Source organism: Triticum aestivum, chromosome 5B (assembly GCF_018294505.1).
Source record: "Triticum aestivum cultivar Chinese Spring chromosome 5B, IWGSC CS RefSeq v2.1, whole genome shotgun sequence".
Taxonomy (NCBI): Eukaryota; Viridiplantae; Streptophyta; class Magnoliopsida; order Poales; family Poaceae; genus Triticum; species Triticum aestivum.
In genome coordinates, this window is record NC_057807.1 from 342960736 (window position 1) to 342979853 (window position 19118).

Sequence of the window (19118 nt, forward strand, 5' to 3'; positions counted from 1 at the left end):
GAGGACCCCTTAATCCAGGACTCCCTCATTGCCGATGCCTTGTGGGCAGGGCTGGTTCCCCCCTTCTCTGCTTTCTTCAATGCAGTGCTTTCCCACTACCAGATCCACACGATGCATCTTGGTCCCCAATCCATTACTCTTCTTGTTGTCTTTGCCTTCGTCTGTGAGGCCATGGTGGGCATCCCCCCTTCCGTTGCTCTTCTGCGCCACTTCTTCTCTCTGCACCTGACTGACCCATCTCAATTCTCGTGGTGCGCGAGCTTCCATGCCGTGCCGGAGACGGCCGCCTCGGGGATCGATTTTGGTCTTCCATCTTCTGCGAGCGGGTTCCGGGAGCGGTGGCTGTATGTGGATGTCGGGGTGCCCAGCCCCCTGCTCACGCACCCTACGTTGCCTGCTGTCCCGAATCCAGGTTGGGGCCACGAGAAGCTCACGAGCCCCCAGCTTGCTTTTGTCTGGTGTCGCTTCGAGAGGTTGAGAACGCTTGGCGTGACGGCGCCCCAGGTGGTGAAGGAGTTCCTCTAGTGCTGCATCGCTCCTCTCCAGTGCCACTCCCGTCTGATGTGGACTTTTACTGGGCATCAAGACCGCATGAGGCTCCAGGAAGGGGATCTTGCGCCTGAAATGCTGAGGAAGGTGCTGAGAGTCTTGACTGGCAACCCCTCTCCAGGCAGTGTTCGACATGGGGGCGCCCTCTTGTATCTCTGCTCAGGCAGGGCCGAGTTCGTGAGGCAGATGCCCCGCTTCGACGAATGGGGGCTGTGCCCAGCTGGCCTCGTGGGGCCCCATGAGAATCCGGTTGCCATGGCTCCTCCCCCCGTCGCCCATGCCAGTCCTGCCTCAGGAGGTGGTGCAGGGAGGCAAGCATCCCCGGGAGCTGGGGGTCTAATGTCGAGGCGCCAATGTCGCGCGGGGCTCCCGAGGCGTCATCCTCCGGAGCTTACGGAGCCCATCCCGAGGTGGTGGCTGATGAGGGGACGCGACCTGCGGCTCCCGAGGCCGAAACTCCCAAGGCCTCGGCAGGCCACCAAGAGGTGGCACCTGATCGCTCCTCTCAGCCTAGCACCCTTGATGCAAGTCATCTCGATGCTTCTTCATCCATGCCACGCGCCGGCCCTCACGTCGAGAGCTTGGGCCGGTTCCGCATAGACTTCGACGCCCTCCGCAAGAGGAAGGAAGCTTCAGGTGGCAATGATCGCCCTGTCGCCCGTTGAAGCACAGGAAGTACTTCGCCATGGACGAGTAAGCTCCTCCTTCTTGTAACTTCTTGTTTGCCGTTCCCTTCGCTGACTGTGTCCTTTCAGGATCCCTCCTGCGGAGCCTGCGGAGCCAGCCAAGGAGCCGCCTCCTCAGGCTTCGTCTTCAGCACCGACCTTAAGCGTCCCGAGATTGTGCGCCACTCCTGACGCGAGCCCGACTGGAGATGTCGGCCGACCCGAGGTGTGCCTCGATCCCGTGTGCATGCCGCCCTTCCTTCGCGAGCTTTCCTGAGGCACGACCAGCTTGCCCCGTGCTCCTCCCCTGATCATGGGTGGTGCGTGGTTGAAGTCGATCTTCGGCTCCTCTTCAGGGGATGGATCGGCGCCAGGCTGGGTCCCTTGCAGGGCCCGTCCGGCAATTATGGGGGCGCGAGCCCCCAGCCCCCTGCCGAGAGGGGGCGAGCCACTTCAGGGCCCTCCGCCGATGCCGATGGCGGAGGGCGATGCTTATGACGTGCTCAGGCGTGTGCGGGAGCGCAGCACCGTTCGCCGACAGTTTCTCTAGAAGGTGACAGATGCGGTGAGCCATCTTGGTGTAGAGCTCGCGGGCGAGGATGCGCGTCTTGAAGCTGAAGGCATGTGGCTGGCTGAGAAACGACGCACGCTGAAGATGGCCGTTAGCCTTGCGCGTCACCAGCGTGATCTTGACAACGTGAAGGCTAAAGCATCCCTGGCGGCCTCGCGGAAGGCCTGCTCCCGAGCCATCGAGGAGGCTCAGGAGGCAGACCGATGACGCGAGGTCGCGGAGGAGCGCACGTGATAGCTCCAAGCCTGGTGCAATTCCCTGGAGCAGCAAGTGGAGCTGCGCCAAGCTGCCCTTGCATCGATGAAAGGGGCGCCCATTAAAGAGGAGGAGCTCCAGAGGCGTGAGGAAGCGCTGACACTGGAGGCTGCCGAGCACAACCTCGACCTTGAACGGCTGGAGACGAGGGAGCGCCAAGTGACCCAGGCGGAGGATGACGTTGGCGGGCGGGAGGTCTGAATCCAAGAAGAGATCGACCGCCGCGTGGCGGAAGTTCGCGTGAGTCTTGAGCGCGAGTATGAAGAGAGGTTGGAGATGATCAAGGTCGAGGCCGCGGGCAGGACCGCCGCTCTTAGGACCAAGCTGACCGAAGCGATGCAGCGTGTTGAGGCCACCGCAGCTGCCCTAGGTGCGGCGCAGGCTGAGCTGGCCTCCTCTCGTGCCAAGCTGCTTCTCCTCCAACAGAGGGTTGATGACGTTGAGTCCGTTGCACGGTGAAACGAAGATGAGATTCACCGGCGGCAGACGCTAGAGCATATGCATGGCCCCATGCTCCGAACACTCAGGGAAAGGGCCAACGCGGCCTTGGGCAACATCTGTGAAGCAGTTGCTGAGGAGCCTCATGTGACCAACAATCTCCGGTTCTTCACGGACGTGGTGACACATCTGGAGAATCGCTCTGAGAGGGCTCGCCAGCTTGTCGAGGAGCGGAGTCGCGGCCTGCTCGCACGGACATTCTCCCGTGTCTTCAACCATCTTCAGAACATCGACCTCCTCTTTGACTTTGATGCTGCCATCGCCCCGGTGCCCGAGGCCATCCGAGGCGACCTAACGCAATGGGTGGAGGACAACATGGATGCACTTGTTAGAGCCTTCACCTCTGACGATGACGGGGTGGTTGTTGCTGCTGATGAAGGCGACATGGTGAACGACGGTGAAGACGGTGCCAACGACGGCGAGGGTGAGGCCAGCAACAGCGACAGTGGCGCCAGCGACGCCTCTGGAGATGACCAAGAGGATGCGGTGAGCGACATGTCCAATTGATCCTACGCCCCCTGCTGTTTACCCTACGCAGAAAAAGCTCGGGCGTGGCCCTGAAGGTTGTAAGAGCATTTTGGGAGGGGAAGCCCCTCATGTAAAAAGGATTGTTGTCCACGCGTTATTAAGGATGACACCGAATGGGCGCCCGTATGAGGTCATGGTTTCCACGATGAGTTGGTCGCCGTGATTTTACCTTTATCTTGGCAAGTTTTGAGTAGGCTTGCGGCGACTCTCCAAGGGTCCCTCGGGAGACCCGTTGACCATGTGGCGACAGCCTGGAGAGAGCGAGCGCCAGCCGCGGGGCAGCAGGCGTGTGTGCTAGACCCGGCCCTGCTCGCGAGGGGCTCACGAGAGGGAGGCAGCTAGTGCGGATTCCAACTTGAGCAGAAACTGGAACACGAGAAAGCACGCGAACAAGACAAGACACCCCTCCCTGCATACGCAAACACAAATTCAACTTCAGCTCAGATCCGAAACGAGAAAGCTTGACCACACAAAAGGAAGCAAAAGCAAAAGGCCGCGTCCGGCACCTAGTCTAGTCTTTGACATCCTCTCACCAGCGCGGAGCTAAGTGCTGCCACTGGGCGTGGGAGGGAGCCCCGAGGCCCGAGGGCAGCTCTCCAGAGACTCCGGGGCGTGTACAGCCCCAACTCATTATTACGTGAGAGTGTCACGAGCGGCGAGCTTCACAGGCACTGGGCCTTCTTCACAGGTACCGGCCTTGCTTCATATCGCCAGATGAGGGCCCCGCCTTGCGCCACCCTTGACCACCATCGACGGTGACCGGAAACCAGGACGACGCCAATGGGGAAAAGGGGACACCAACGGTTCCCCCGACAACCACGGGTTCTCTGCCGGGGGCAGGCCTTATGGCACCTACCCGGTAGAGGGCCTACCTCCGAGGAACACCTTACTCTGTGCGCCTTGGGGAGGGGCCTGGCTCCCAGCCCCTCTCTTGCAGCCCCCAGTGCCCTCCTCCTGAGGGGAGGGAGGTTGCTGCACTGGGGCAGCCATCCGCTGCAGCGACCTGGACTCCCTGCGACCCATGGTTAGTATAAGCTTGCTCCTGAGGAATTAGCAGTACCCGATAACTGCTGCCACCAGCGTGGTTGGCGGGGCTTCCTTGAGGCTCCTGAAAGGGTTCGGCTTCTGGCGTCTCTTCCTCCCAGCATGGCCCGAGGAATGAGCTGTGGTCTTCTTCCAGTGCGTACTCTCCATCCACCATGTGGGGCACATAAGCCTCCGGGGTCGCCGCCCCAAAGGCCTCGTCGTAGTGCCCCACGCTCCACGCGGTTTGGCTTGAAGCACCATCCTGGGGGTGGTAGGGCAGCGGCCCGCCCGGGCCGTAGGTAGCGATGCGGATGCCCTCGCTTACCAGGGGCGGTGCCGAAGCAGCTTGTCGCCCAGTGCTGACGGCCAAGCTGGTGTTGATGAAGCCTTGAGGTACGTTCGGGGGCGCGCGGGCACAGATGGGCCCACTGTGTGATCCGCCCGGGGCCTGGGGTGGAAGCTGGACGCAGAATGGAGGTGCTCCTGAAGCAGTGGCATCCAGGAGCTCAGCGACGCGCTCCAGCAGCACATCGCGACCGCTTTCTTGCAGTCTGCACCGCAGCAGTTCTCGAGCCACCGTGAGCGCGGCCTTCATGTTCGCCTGTTCCCATCGGGTGTGCAGTACTGTGGCCGCGGCGTGGTTTGAGGCCCTTGCTGTTGATCACACTTGCCACGGGGTGAGGGCAGGCAGCGCTTGACCGCGTCGCCCGTGCCCCGCAGCATTCTGCAGAGCACGGGCTGCCTGAGGCGCGGGGTTGAGGTCACCTTGGGCAGGCGGCGCGACATGGGCAGGCCATGCCGCCCAGCGGTCGGCGTTGGCCGTCGGGTCGCCGGGCATGGAGGCGACAAAGCGGTGGAACGCTAGACGGCAGAAGAAAGATTCCGGCACACCCCTACCTGGCGCACCAAATGTCAGATATCGGGTTCCGACAAAACCCTTAAGGTTCGAACACTAGGGTGCGCGCGAAGATCTTTCCCCTACCAACCCACGTCCGAACGCCTTGCTGAGAATCTAAGCTAAACGATGAACAACATGAGGGACACAAGATTTATACTGGTTCGGGCCACCGTTATGGTGTAATACCCTACTCCAGTGTGTGGTGTGGTGGATTGCCTCACGGGCTGATGATGAACAGTACAAGGGAAGAACAACCTCGCGAGAGGTGTTCTTCGATGGTGGTTTGCTCGAGAAGGATTCGATCCACTCTCGATGAGATGCCTCTCTACTGTGGTGGCTAGCCCTATTTATAGAGGCCCTGGTCCTCTTCCCAAATATTGAGCGGGAAGGGCGCCAACAACGGCCATTTTGAAGGGGAACATCTAGTACAAGTTATCCTAACTAAAGGTGGTCTTCGACTGCTAAAGTACTCGCGATGACGCCGTCTTGGGCTCCACAGTGACCTCCGTCCCGTCGCTCTGCTGGTCCTGATCTCGTTGCACCGAAATGGTAACCTTTTCTTGATGCCTTGGTACTCCGCGCCTGTGCTTGCATCCTTTGCACCAAAGAGGAAACAAGGACACTGCGTAGGCCGGCGCCCGCCTGGCCTCGATCGTCATGGATTGCATCACGAGCACCTCGCGAGGTACCCTTTCCTTGATCTCTCCGCCTCCTCGCGAGCCTGCCTGGTGAGGCCACTCCTGAGGAAGCCTTGCGTCATCCGCCCTGCGAGGCTTGGCCTCTCGCGAGAGTCTTGAGCTTGAGTTGATGAATATGGGCCGTACTGGGCCACCACTTGAGCCACGCTGCAGGTCGCAGCCAGGCAAGTCTGGGGACCCCCGTTCCCAGAATGTCGACAATCTCCTAGATAGATCTTGCGTGATCTTAGGAATTTTTTGAATTACCACGTTCCCCAACAGGGACTCCAAACCTCAGAAAAATAAGTTCTTTAAACATCTTGATAGTAGTGGTATGATCAGCACTACTAATTGGAAAAGCTTCTACCCACTTAGTAAGTAATAAATAGCAACTAAAATATGTGTATACCCATTGGAGGAAGGAAAAGGTCCCATATAGTCAAAGCCCCAAACATCGAATGGTTCAATAACAAGTGAATAGTTCATATGCATTTCCCGACGTCTACTTATATTACCAATTCTTTGGCATTCATCACAAGACAAGACAAACTTACGAGCATCTTTGAAGAGAGTAGGCCAATAAAAACTGGATTGCAATACCTTATGTGCAGTTCTATCTCCAGCATGGTGTCCTCCATAAACCTCAGAGTGACACTTGCGTAAGATATGTTCCTATTCATGCTCAGGTACACAACATCTAATAACATCATCTACTCCTTCTTTAGAAAGTTGTGGATCACCCCAAAAGTAATGTCTTAAATCATAGAAAAACTTTTTCTTTTGCTGGTATGTGAAACTAGGTGGTATAAATTTAGCAATAATATAATTAGCATAATCAGCATACCATGGAGCAGTACGAGAAGCATTTATGACAACTAATTGTTCCTCAGGAAAGCTATCATCAATAGGCAGTGGGTCATCAAGAACATTTTCTAACTTAGACAAGTTGTCTGCAACGGGGTTCTCAGCTCCCTTTCTATCAATAATATGCAAATCAAATTCTTGTAGCAAGAGAACCCATCTAATAAGTCTAGCTTTAGCATCTTTCTTTTCCATAAGATATTTAATAGCAGCATGATCAGTGTGAACAGTTACTTTGGAATCAACAATATAAGGCCTGAAGTTATCACAAGCAAATACAACTGCTAAAAGTTCTTTTTCAGTAGTAACATAATTTCTTTAGGCATTGTCTAGAGTTTTACTAACATATTGGATAACATTTAATTCCTTATCAACTCTTTGTCCTAGTACATCACCAACAGCATAATCACTAGCATCACACGTAATTTCAAATGGTAAATTCCAATCAGGTGGCTGAACAATAGGTGCATAAATCAAGGCTTTCTTAAGTATTTCAAATGCTTCTACACAATCATCATCGAAAACAAAAGGAACATCTTTTTGCAAAAGATTAGTGAGAGGCTAGAAATTTTAGAGTCTTTAATAAACCTCATATAGAAACCAGCATGACCAAGAAAACTTCTTATACCTTTGATATCTTTAGGACACGACATCTTTCCAATAGCATCTACTTTAGCTTTATCAACTTCAATACCTCTTTCAGAAATTTTATGCCCCAAGACAATACCTTCATTAACCATAAAGTGGCACTTCTCCCAATTCAAGACAAGATTAGTTTCTTTGCATCTCTGCAAAACTCGATCAAGGTTGCTTAAGCAATCATCAAAAGAAGTTCTATAAACGGAGAAATCGTCCATGAAAACCTCAACATTCTTTTCACAAAAATCAGAGAATATAGCGGTCATACATATTTGAAAGGTAGCAGGTGCATTGCATAAACCAAATGGCACACGTCTATAAGCAAAGGTACCGAAAGGGCAAGTAAAAGTGGTCTTTTCCAGATCCTCTTTTGACACGGGTATTTGAGAGAAGCTAGAATAGCCATCTAGAAAGCAAAAATGTGTATGTTTGGATAGTCTTTCTAGTATTTGATCAATAAAAGGTAAAGGGTAACGTTCTTTTCTAGTGGCTTTATTTAATTTGTGGAAATCAATTGCCATTCTATACCCTGTAACAATTCTTTATGGGATCAATTCATTCTTATCATTAGGAACAACAGTAATACCTCCCTTCCTAGGGACACAATGAACGGGACTTACCCACTGACTATCAACAATATGATAAATTATACCTGCCCACATAAGCTTTAGTATTTCATTTCTTACCACTTCTTTCATCTTAGGATTTAACTGTTGTTGATGATCAACAACTGGTTTAGCATCTTTCTCCAATTATATTTTCTGCTGGCATAGACTGGGACTAATGCCCTTAATATCATCAAGAGTATATCCAATAGCAGCACAGTGCTTCTTTAGAGTTTTTAACAATTTCTCCTCTTCATGCTCTGAAAGGTTAGCACTAATAATAACAAGATATATCTTCTTTTCATCGAGATAAGCATATTTAAGAGTATCAGGTAATTGTTTAAGCTCAAACACGGGATCACCCTTGGGTGGAGGAGGATCTCCGAGAATCTCAACAGGCAAATTGTGTTTCAAAGTAGGTCCCTGATTAAAGAATACTTCATTTATTTCCCTTCTTTCAGTCATAAATATATCATTTTCATGGTCTAGCAAATATTGTTCTAAAGGATCATTAGGAGGTACGGCAATAGAAGCAAGACCAATAATTTCATCCTTACTAGGCAATTCTTTATCATGGGGTTGTCTACGAAATTTAGCAAAATTAAAGTCATGAGGCATATCCCCTAAACCAACAGTAACAATATCTTTTTTGCAGTCTATCTTAGCATTAACAGTATTCAAGAAGGGTCTACCAAAAATAATGGAACAGAAGCCATCTTGTGGGGAACCAAGAACAAGAAAATCAATAGGATATTTAATTCTCCCACACAAGACTTCAACATCTCTAACAATCCCAATTGGTTAAATAGTATCTCTATTGGCAAGCTTAATAGTAACATCAATACCTTCTAACTCAGCAGGTGCAATATCATGCATAATTTCTTTGTATAACGAATGAGGTATTGCACTCACACTAGCACCCATATCACATAAGCCATGATAACAATGATCTCCTATTTTAACAGAAACAATAGGCATGCCAACAACAGGTCTATGTTTATCTTCAGTATCGGGTTTAGCAATTCTAGCAGCTTCATCACATAAATAAATAACATGTCCATCAATATTATCGACCAAGAGATCTTTAACCATAGCAATACTAGGTTCAACTTTAATTTGTTCAGGGGGTGTAGGTGTCCTAGTATAACTCTTACGAACCACATTCGAAGCTTTAGCATGATCCTTTATTCTAATAGGGAAATGTGGTTTCTCAATATAAGCAGTAGGAACAATAGGATTAACTTTATAAGTAATGGTTTCTTCTTCAACTTTAATAGGTTTTACTACTTTCACTTCAATGGGAGGATGATATTTAAACCACTTCTCCTTAGGGAGATCAACATCAGTAGCAAATGATTCACAGAAAGAAGCTACTATCTCAGAGTCAAGTCCATATTTAGTGCTAAAATCATGAAAAGCATCGGTATCCATAAAAGGTTTAACACAATCAAACTTCGGGGTTATACCTGACTCCTTACCTTCGTCGAGTTCCCAGTCTTCATAGTTGCGTTTAATTCTTTCCAATAAATCCCATTTGAATTCAATAGTCTTCATCATAAAAGAACCAGTGCAAGAAGTATCAAGCATGGAGTGATCATTATGATAAAGTCGAGCATAAATTTTTTGAATAATAATTTCTCTTGAGAGCTCATGATTGGGGCATGAATATAACATTGAATTAAGTCTCCCCAAGCTTGAGCGATACTTTCTTCTTCACGAGGCCAAAAATTATATATATAATTCTGATCATGATGAACCAGATGCATAGGATAAAACTTCTGATGAAATTCCAATTTCAATCGGTTGTAGTTCCATGATCTAATATCATCACATAGCCTATACCATGTCAATGCCTTTCCCTTCAAAGATAAAAGGAAGACCTTATTGACAACATCCTCAGACATACCTGCAAGCTTAAATAATCCACAAACTTCATCCACATAGATTAGGTGCATATCGGGATGTAAAGTTCCATCTCCTGTATAGGGATTAGCTAGCAGTTTCTCTATCATAATCGAAGGAATTTCAAAGTAAATATTTTCAATAGGTTCAGTAGGTTGAGGAGCAACTCTTTGCTCTTCTGGTCGGGGTGAAGATGCCCCGAACAAGCCCCTCAAAGGATTATTTTCCATAGTAACGAGTGACAGTAAATTTCAGCACACTATATAAATGTTTCCTTACCAAATTTCACTTACCAAAGGCGCTTCACTCCCCGGCAACGGTGCCAGAAAAGAGTATTGATGACCCACAAGTATAGAGGATCTATCTTAGTCCTTTCGATAAGTAAGAGTGTCGAACCCAACGAGGAGCAGAAGGAAATGACAAGCGGTATTCAGCAAGGTATTCTCTGCAAGTACTGAAATTATCGGTAGCAAATAGTTTTGTGATAAGATAATTCATAACGGGTAACAAGTAACAAAGGTAACTAAGGTGCAGAAAGGTGGCCCAATCCTTTTTCTAGCAAAGTACAAGCCTGGACGAACTCTTATATAAAGCAAAGTGCTCCCGAGGACACATGGGAATTACTGTCAAGCTAGTTTTCATCATGCTCATATGATTCACGTTCGTTACTTTGATAATTTGATATGCGGGTGGCCCGGTGCTTGGGTGTTGTCCTTACTTGGACAAGCCTCCCACTTATGATTAACCCCTCTCGCAAGCATCCACAACTACGAAATAAGAATTAAGGTAAACCTAACCATAACATGAAACATTTGGATCCAAATCAGCCCATTACGAAGCAACACATAAACTAGGGTTTAAGCTTCTGTCGCTCTAGCAACCCATCATCTACTTATTACTTCTCAATGCCTTCCCCTTGGCCCAAATCACGATGAAGTGTCATGTAGTCGACGTTCACATAACACCACTAGAGGAGAGACAACATATATCTCATCAAAATATCGAACGAATACCAAATTCACATGATTACCAATGACAAGACTTCTCCCACGTCCTCAGGAACAAACGTAACTACTCACAAAACATATTCATGTTCATAATCAGTGGAGTATTGAATAGCATTAAGGATCCGAACATATGATCTTCCACCGAATAAACAAACTAGCATCAACTACAAGGAGTAATCAACACTACTAGCAACCCACAGGTACCAATCTAAGGTTTTGAGACAAAGATCGGATACAAGAGATGAACTAGGGTTTGAGAGGAGATGGTGCTGGTGAAGATGTTGATGGAGATTGACCCCCTCTCGATGAGAGGATCGATGGTGATGGCGATGGAGGTGATTTCCCCCTCCCGGAGGGATGCTTCCCCAGCAGAATAGCTCCGTCGGAGCCCTAGATTGGCCCTGCCCATGTTCCGCCTCGAGACGGCGGCGCTTTGTCCCGAAAGCTTCTCTATGATTTTGTTTCCAGGGTAAAGATGCCATATAGCAGAAGATGGGAGTCTGAGGCCTGCCAGGGGGCCCACGAGGCAGGGGGCGCGCCCAGTGGGGTAGGGCGCACCCTCCACCCTCGTGGCTGACTGGTGGCCCCCCTCTGGTGCTTTCTTTGCCTGATATTTTTAATATATTCCGAAACTGATCTCCATGAAGTTTCAGGACTTTTGGAGTTGTGCAGAATAGGTCTCTAATATTTGCTCCTTTTCCAGTCCAGAATTCCAGCTGCCGGCACTCTCCCTCTTCATTTAAACCTTATAAAATAAGAGAGAAAAGGCATAAGTATTGTGATATAACATGTAATAACAGCCCATAATGCAATAAATATTGATATAAAAGCATGATGCAAAATGGACGTATCAAGGGGTTGTTTCCCACGCCCCTCCACCTATATATAGAGGGGAGGGGGCGCCCCAAGAGGATACACCAAGCCCTTGACGCCCCTCTCTCTCCCGTTACTCCGTAGTTCCACCGCCTCGTCCCGGCGACGCTTAGCGAAGCGCTGTTGGTGCTTCACCACCACCATCACCCCCACGCCATCGTGTTGGTTGTGACCCATCTATTTCTTCTCTCCCGCTTGCTAGATCAAGAAGGATGAGACTTCATTGAGCCGCACGTGTGCTAAACTCGGAGGTGCCGTCCGTTCGGCACTAGATCGGTTGGATCGTGATCGGATCGCGAAGAGTATGATTACATCAACCACGTGATAAACGCTTCTGCTTAGCGATCTACAAGGGTATGTAGATGCCCTTCCCCTCTCGTAGCTATGCATCTCCATGGATAGATCTTGTGCGTATTTTGTTTTTGTTTTTCATGCAACGTTCCCCTACAGTTTCTGTGAGTAGAAATATCATATATCCTATGGAATTTATGTAATTTAATCTTACGATACACACATAATGGATATTCTTTGTTAGGATTATAATCCTCTGAAATTCGTTAGTTCCAAAGAGAGCCCAAACATGGATGTTTTAATCATAAGAATTTGTATAATTACTTTTTTTGCTTAGTGTGTAGAACAAGCACTAATTTGGTTTCGTCGCTTGTGGCGGTCCAGTTCATCGGCTCAAAAAGCATCCTCGTATGCGAAAGTGCTCCTCCAAATCTAGGTATGATGGCAGTTCCCTCTTTGTTTAGCGTTGCCTCAGCGGCAGTGGAGGACGATGGTGGGCAACGTTTCAGCATGGCTCAAGATTCTGCGAGAGTGAAATTCTAATTTTACTTCTTGCGGAGTCTTTGATGCAATATTGCAAGATATCTATGTATGCATTTTATGGTGACCATATGTGAACTCTATGTAATCTGTTGGTCTAATGAAATATATGCATGTTTATTTCAAAAAGAAAATAAATAATATGTGCCCTTCAAGCACACTCTTGCTTAAAGTTTATTTTTCCTTTTCCTGTTCAACATTTTCTTTGAAGAAACATCGAGTACATCATAGACACATCACTATCACCATCACCACACGTCACTCACACGAACATGTACCGAAGACTGCAGTCATGGAGTTTCTAAAATTGACGTAGCCATAAAAAACACGAGCAAAATCGATGACACCATTAATTTTTTTCGTCCAATGATGCATAATACTATTTTTACACGTAGAATAGAAACTGAGGCTCCCTCTCATCTATATTATTTGTTGCTGGTTTAACATATACTATTCCCTCCGTTTTTTAATATAAGTTGTCGTCTTTTATTGGAATCTATAAAAAAACTTATGTTTAGAAACGGTGGGAGTAATAGATAAGAGAACATGGAGTACCAATGGATATCTTTTTTTTTTTTTGAGGGTGTACCAATGGATATCGATGTATAAACAACTGACAAGAAAAAGGAGTCGGCACGAAAGCTCCTAGCCTTAAAAAAACACACCGCCGAGTAGGACATGCCCCACACAGACGCCTCCTAGTGGCCCCACCCTTCAGTCCCCTCTCCCATCGGCCCAGTCACATCAGCCTCACGTGCGCCAAACCCCCAACCCCACTCCACGTGCCCCTTCTCCCTTCCCTCGCCGCCAGGTGGGTCCCGGGCCCGCATGCCATCGACACAGCAGCAGCGACGCGCCCACCGCAGCGATAAAGCAAGAGAGGCACGGGATAAATATAAATAAAATAAAGCGGGTGGGAGGAAACCTACAGACGTAAAGCCGCCGCTTCGTGTCGACGCGACGCCCTCCAGACCTCCATCCTCCTCCTCGTCTCCGCGCCTGGACCTCGCGCGCATCTCGCCCGCCCCCCTCTCACTCGCCCAGGTCTAGGGTTCCGGCGCCCGATTCGGGCCGAATTGGACGGCGCCGCGGCGGATCGGGGGTCGGAGGAGCGCGGGCGAGAGATGACGGGGAAGAAGCGGAAGGCGGAGGCGGCGCGGCTGGACGAGACGGACCGGGCCATGTACGGCGCGTTCCGGGGCGCCGCCAACTCCCTCTCGCAGCTCTACACGCTCGCCATGGGCGGCCAGAAGCTCTCCTTCCAGGCCGGCGAGCGCCACGCCATGGTACGTGCGTGCGGTTCTTTCTTTCATGGCGTGGTTGTTGATTAAACTGATTGACTGATGGGTTGATTGATTTGTGCGCTGCTTCTGTTTCTCACTTGTGTTGTGTCAGTGGTGTGGGAGACCGGATTCTGTTTCGTTGAATTCGCCTCTTTTTGTGGTGATGAAAATAATTTGGATTAGGGGCAGTTAAGACTCAGACAATGAGGAATTTTAGTGCTAGAACCTTATCCTTTGTGGTTGTGGTTAGTGTAGATTGTTCTTGTAATTAGATCGTTCAGGGGCAAGCGAGATGGCCCTTTCGCTGGATGTGTGATGAAGTTTGTTTCAGTTTTGGGCATGTTTCCTCCGTTTACCTGCAAATTCTGCTTCAACTTTGCAGTTACGTGTGGCAATTCTGAGTATTTTTCTGGGGGGTGGGGGATGATGACTTTTGCCGAAGCTCCTTGTCACAGTGTGTGCTCTGACATCACTGAATAATATATTGATGTGCAATAGCCAATAATTCATAGAGCACTCTTGTAGTGCTGCGTACAACAACTCTGATTAGAATTGGCAATCTTTGTATGGCTATGGAGGTTATGCAAAGCGGAAGACGGGAGACTTCGCTTATAGGGCAGGTTGCTTCTGGGCTAGTACTAAGGAGTCATCCTTTTCAGCTTTACTTCAACTGGTGCACTGCTATGTGGAAAGTCTCACCGTTAGGTGTGTAATGTTTCTTCTAAACACGGAAGGCATCCTTGGCATTGGGATTCAGTATCTTATGTTATGGTTCTGGTCAGAACCTTACATGTTGTTCATCATCGCTATGTTGTATGCTTAGCTTCTTTCTAGTCTTAGTTTCCATACTACTACAATGTTAGGCTGTGGAATTCAATTGCGTTAAAATCTTTTCCTGAGAATTATCTGCTCAACTCATTGACCGAAACACTAGAAGATGCACCAAAATAAACATTTGTTTTACAAACTGGATTAGTGTTAAGTCCAGATGTGTTTTTGGTCACTTTTGTTTTTGTTTTGGTGTAGAAGCACTGCCTTGTATTCATATGACTTATAATTTGTAGTGGGTTTACATTGCAGAGTGGTTGAACAGCTACTCCCTCTGTAAAGAAATATAAGAGCATTTAGATCACTATTGAGTGATCTAAATGCTCTTATATTTCTTTACGGAGGGAGTAGTTCGTTATGTTTGCAAGTAAGATTTATTTATTTGTCATGATCATCGTCTTGTTGTTCTGATGACTATTGCTGTTGAATGCCAGCTAAATAGTTTAATCTATACAGATAATGTGGGATTTGACCAGAGTTTTCTTACCAACGCTTAAAACTAAGCATAGCGTTGAAGTATGGTATTGCAACTTTTCCCTATAATGTACTACTGTCAGGATTGGATACATCCTGAGTTTCTTAATTTATGTTTCAGGACTGCAAACAATTTTCTTTTTTCTTTGGCATGTTACCTTTGAGTTATGAATAATTCCTACCAACTCTATGACTATGCATGCCATATATGTTTTAAACACACAGTACCTTCACAATGTTGGCCGCAAAAGTGTCAATAAATGGAACAGAAGAAAATTTGTGTCATATTTTCAGGCTTTTGTATGTAATGAATAGCCGTGTTGGGTCATTGGCCTCAACCCCTGGCCATGGTTGGCGGCAGCCATGTCTTGAGGTGATGAGGAATCAGTGAAGTTTGTAGGAGAATACAGGGGATTAATTCATCACATGATTGCTCTCTTATAAAGGAGAGATATATTAACGATCAAAATAAGAATCTGATACAAGTCAATCTAAATCTTATTTAGGATTCAAATTACTAACATATTCTTAATGATATCTTTTATCCTATTCGCTTTATTCTCTTATCCTAACTGCTTGGGCGCCTAACTTTCTTGTGCTAGTTGTGCATTGCATGTTCGCTATATTAAGGTCCCACATGACATAGTGATTCTAGATATTAAGGTCCCACATGACATAGTGATTCTAGACAATGGTATACGTCCCAAGTGTTGAACCAATTAATCCTGTCAACGCGTGGAATCCATCAAGAATTGTACCTGCTAGCAAGCAGCAGTTGTATTTTCTTTTATAGAATAGCACCTTCCACCTTTCAAAGTTCTTTCTTTGGCTGGCAGAAATCTGTCTTTCTTCTCTTCCCTTTTTTCACAAACGTTTTTCATTGTCTGTCCCATTTGAGCAGGAAAAGCTGTATGAATGGATCTTAAGACAGCATGAAAATGGTTTGAGGCTGACAGTTGCTGATATAGCCTCGCACGTCCAGGTTAGCAGTATTTTTTTTTCCTGTCTTGTATGTTGAAAGGGAACTGTTCATAATTAAAACATGGACTTCAAGAACTGGTGAATTTTAATTTCACAGACCATGATAGTCTGAAACTCTGAATAGTATGGCAAGTTTTGCCATCTTGTTTCTTAGACAACAATGATGCATAATGAATAAGATGAGGTTACCATCCTCACTGATCCTGTGCACATATTTCTTCCTTTGTCAATCCATACCTCTAGCCATAGCCTCCTAACAAATACTAGCTGCACCACTTTTATCCTTCTCCGCCATTCTAGCATACGATTGATAACTTACGTTTACGATCTGTATGTATGTCTAGCATGAGATTCAGTATGGAGGCGACAATCCGTTGGCCTCTCCAAGATCACAATATGCAAGCCAAAGCACTCAGGCTACTGTGCATATGCCCAACACAAGCAACCATCAACCATCTGCAAGCTTATTTGCACTAGGAAACCCAGGGTTGACGCAGCCCAAGAACTCGGCGGTCTTTTCCAACGCACTATCCAGCCCCGTGCGCCGGGGCCTCCAACCATACCATCTGGATCAGGGCGGGGATGCAGGCTACTTTGCAAACGGCTTAGCCCGCGAGCCTAATCCCACGGCTTCAAACGACTCATCCATGGACATGCATTCGGACAGCCCAGCTCATGACTCCTCCTGAGCAGTGCGCTCCACAGGACCACAGAGATGGAAGAAGAATAGCAAGCACGTCCAGTGAAAGGACAAACTGGAAGAACAGCATATCCAGTGAAAGAAGAAACCGGCTGCGAGATGCCTGTCGTCACCGCTCAAGTAGGAGTATTCAATTTAACCCCCACCCCCCATAGCCTGTTATGCTAAGTAAGCATGTCTTATATGTTTTTCACTACTGCTTACAGCCTGTTGCTTTGTCAAGATACTGTGTAGCCTTTGTGCACCTGTGTTTTCTGTTCTGGGTAAAATTGTAAAACTTTATTTATCTGTGCATATTACTGTCGGTCTGTTGTCAAGTGTTTGGTGGCAAATAACCGAGAATAAAACTTATTAACAGTAGGGTTCCTCTCAGGCCTGGAGACCATATATAGTGCACCAACCCAATCTATGCACCAGGTGCATCAATGGCTTTTGGACCATTAAATGAGAAGGCAACGGGTCAAATTTTGGACCATATCAGATTTGCAAAAGCAACTTTATAGTTTATTATATACGGCCTGCACTTTACATCCCACTCTCTCATCAATAAATCTGTGTGTTTATTTTTGTAACTCGAACACAAAGATGGCCATATATTTTGAACTGAATGTCTTGATTTTTAATACGTTTTGACTGGCAACTTTTGTGTTGACGACATATTTGAAACAAGATCAATGTTGAATATGTTTTTTTTTTTTGCCTTTTGAAACTTAATTTGGAACTTATTAACCAAATGCATGTGGGATTGACGTGTGGAGGGATAGGGAGAGGGAGAGTCAGGGTTACATAACTTACAAGACAATTAAAAGCTTATAATTGTTATGTTAAGTTATAAAATACATCAATTTCAAAATATATTCGGCATTGATCTTGTTTTGAACATCTCGTAAAATAATAGTGCTAGAAAAACTGATTTAGACGTATGGTTCAACAGATATGAATGTATTTATCCCTAAAAAAAGATATGAATGTATTTATGTTTGGAGAAAGAGAGTACATAACATTGATTCAATGATGGGAGAGGAAAGAGTAGAGCGCGGATTAATTAATGTTAGCATAACATGATGTCAAATGTTCTACTAATTCATTCTCGAGCCTAATCCTAACCCTCTGTGTCATATCCAATGGCTCAAAAGCCATTGGTGCATCCGGTGCACCAGCGCGTAAACAAAGAGTCATCATAACATGAGTTCCATATTGCCTGATCCAATGTCATTACTATGCTAGAGTGTGTTTTTCGGCCGAAGTCATTATTATGGCCGTCTATGCTATATGGTGAGAGTTGCTCTAAGGACGTGTTTGGTTTCTAGCATAACAGGTATACAGGCTCTGGATGGCCAAATCCGAGTTGTTTGGTTGACCAGGCCACGAAGAGAAACAAGCCCACATGCTCCTCAAATCAGCCCTTAGCTTGCAAACAGCCACTTGACTATAATTGTACTATAGTGAACTTTCTAGCCTCTTATTTTAGAACCTACAATGGATTAGCAGTTCATCGCTTTAGTCCACTTAGGCATCTCTCCATGTTTCGTGGCGCACCAAGCAAGTATTTGCGAAAGCAGGAAGTACGTATGGTTATTGGATGGCCCAGGGAGAAACGCTGAAATCGACCGTTCCCAAATGCAGACCCGTGTAGTGCAAATAATACTCTGGTCCCTGTTTTCCTCTCGTCCCTGTTTTCCTCTCGTCTCTGGCGGCTGGAACCCTAGCCGCCGCCAGGGGAGGCCGGTCTTCCAACGCCGCTCTCCGGCGGCTTCCCTCCGCCGGTGACCTTGGTCGTTGGTGGTGACGGGGGTCGCCGGATCCACGTCTGTGAATCGTTTTTACTCTCTCGTAGTCTAGGTTTTTAGGTTGTTCATCGTCTTTGCTTTGGCAGCGACGATGACAACGCTGAATAAAGATTCTTCGAATACTTTCCTAACGAGGCCATCGGTCCTACGGTTGGGGATGGATTTGGAAACCAGTCTGTTCAAGCAAGGATGGCGTGGCGGCGACGGCATCCTCGTGATGGACCTGTGTCCTCGGGCTCCGCCGTTGCGACGGCGTTTGCTCCAGCGTCGACGCGGAGCTTGGAAGGTAGTCCAGGAGCGGATGCAGATTATGGTCTGCATCGACAACATCTGGAAGATGGAGCATGTGCTGGGCTCGTGGTTCGTGGATGGCAGATATGGTTTCCTCCTTCGGTGTTTTAGTCGTGGTGGGGTGCTAGATCTGGAGTTCGATGGCGTGTCCGAGGTGTTGCCTCGGTCTGATTCGTTCAACGGTAAGGGCTTCACTTTTGGTGAGGCATCTTGGAGGTCCGCAAAGCTGTATATCAGCGATGGAGTCGCGTCGAGCTCGGGTGAGAAGGTGATTCGTCATCCTTTTCTTCGGTGGCTACTGTGGTGGTGCCGGAGGCAGGTGACAGACGTTGGTGTCAAGCTCAGAGATGTTCTGCTATCTTTTCTGTTTTGTCATGTCGGTCTTT

General features: G+C 47.6%; 1 protein-coding gene across 1 annotated transcript; it reads left to right on the forward strand.

Moving 5' to 3' along the window:
• Positions 1 to 13299: 13299 nt before the first annotated feature.
• LOC123111766 (uncharacterized) lies at positions 13300 to 17006 on the forward strand. Its single transcript, XM_044532621.1, has 3 exons — positions 13300 to 13671; positions 15872 to 15952; positions 16296 to 17006. Exons 1-3 carry the CDS (start codon positions 13510 to 13512, stop codon positions 16638 to 16640), a joined length of 588 nt encoding a protein of 195 aa, XP_044388556.1. The 5' UTR covers positions 13300 to 13509; the 3' UTR covers positions 16641 to 17006.
• The last annotated feature ends 2112 nt before the right edge of the window (positions 17007 to 19118 follow it).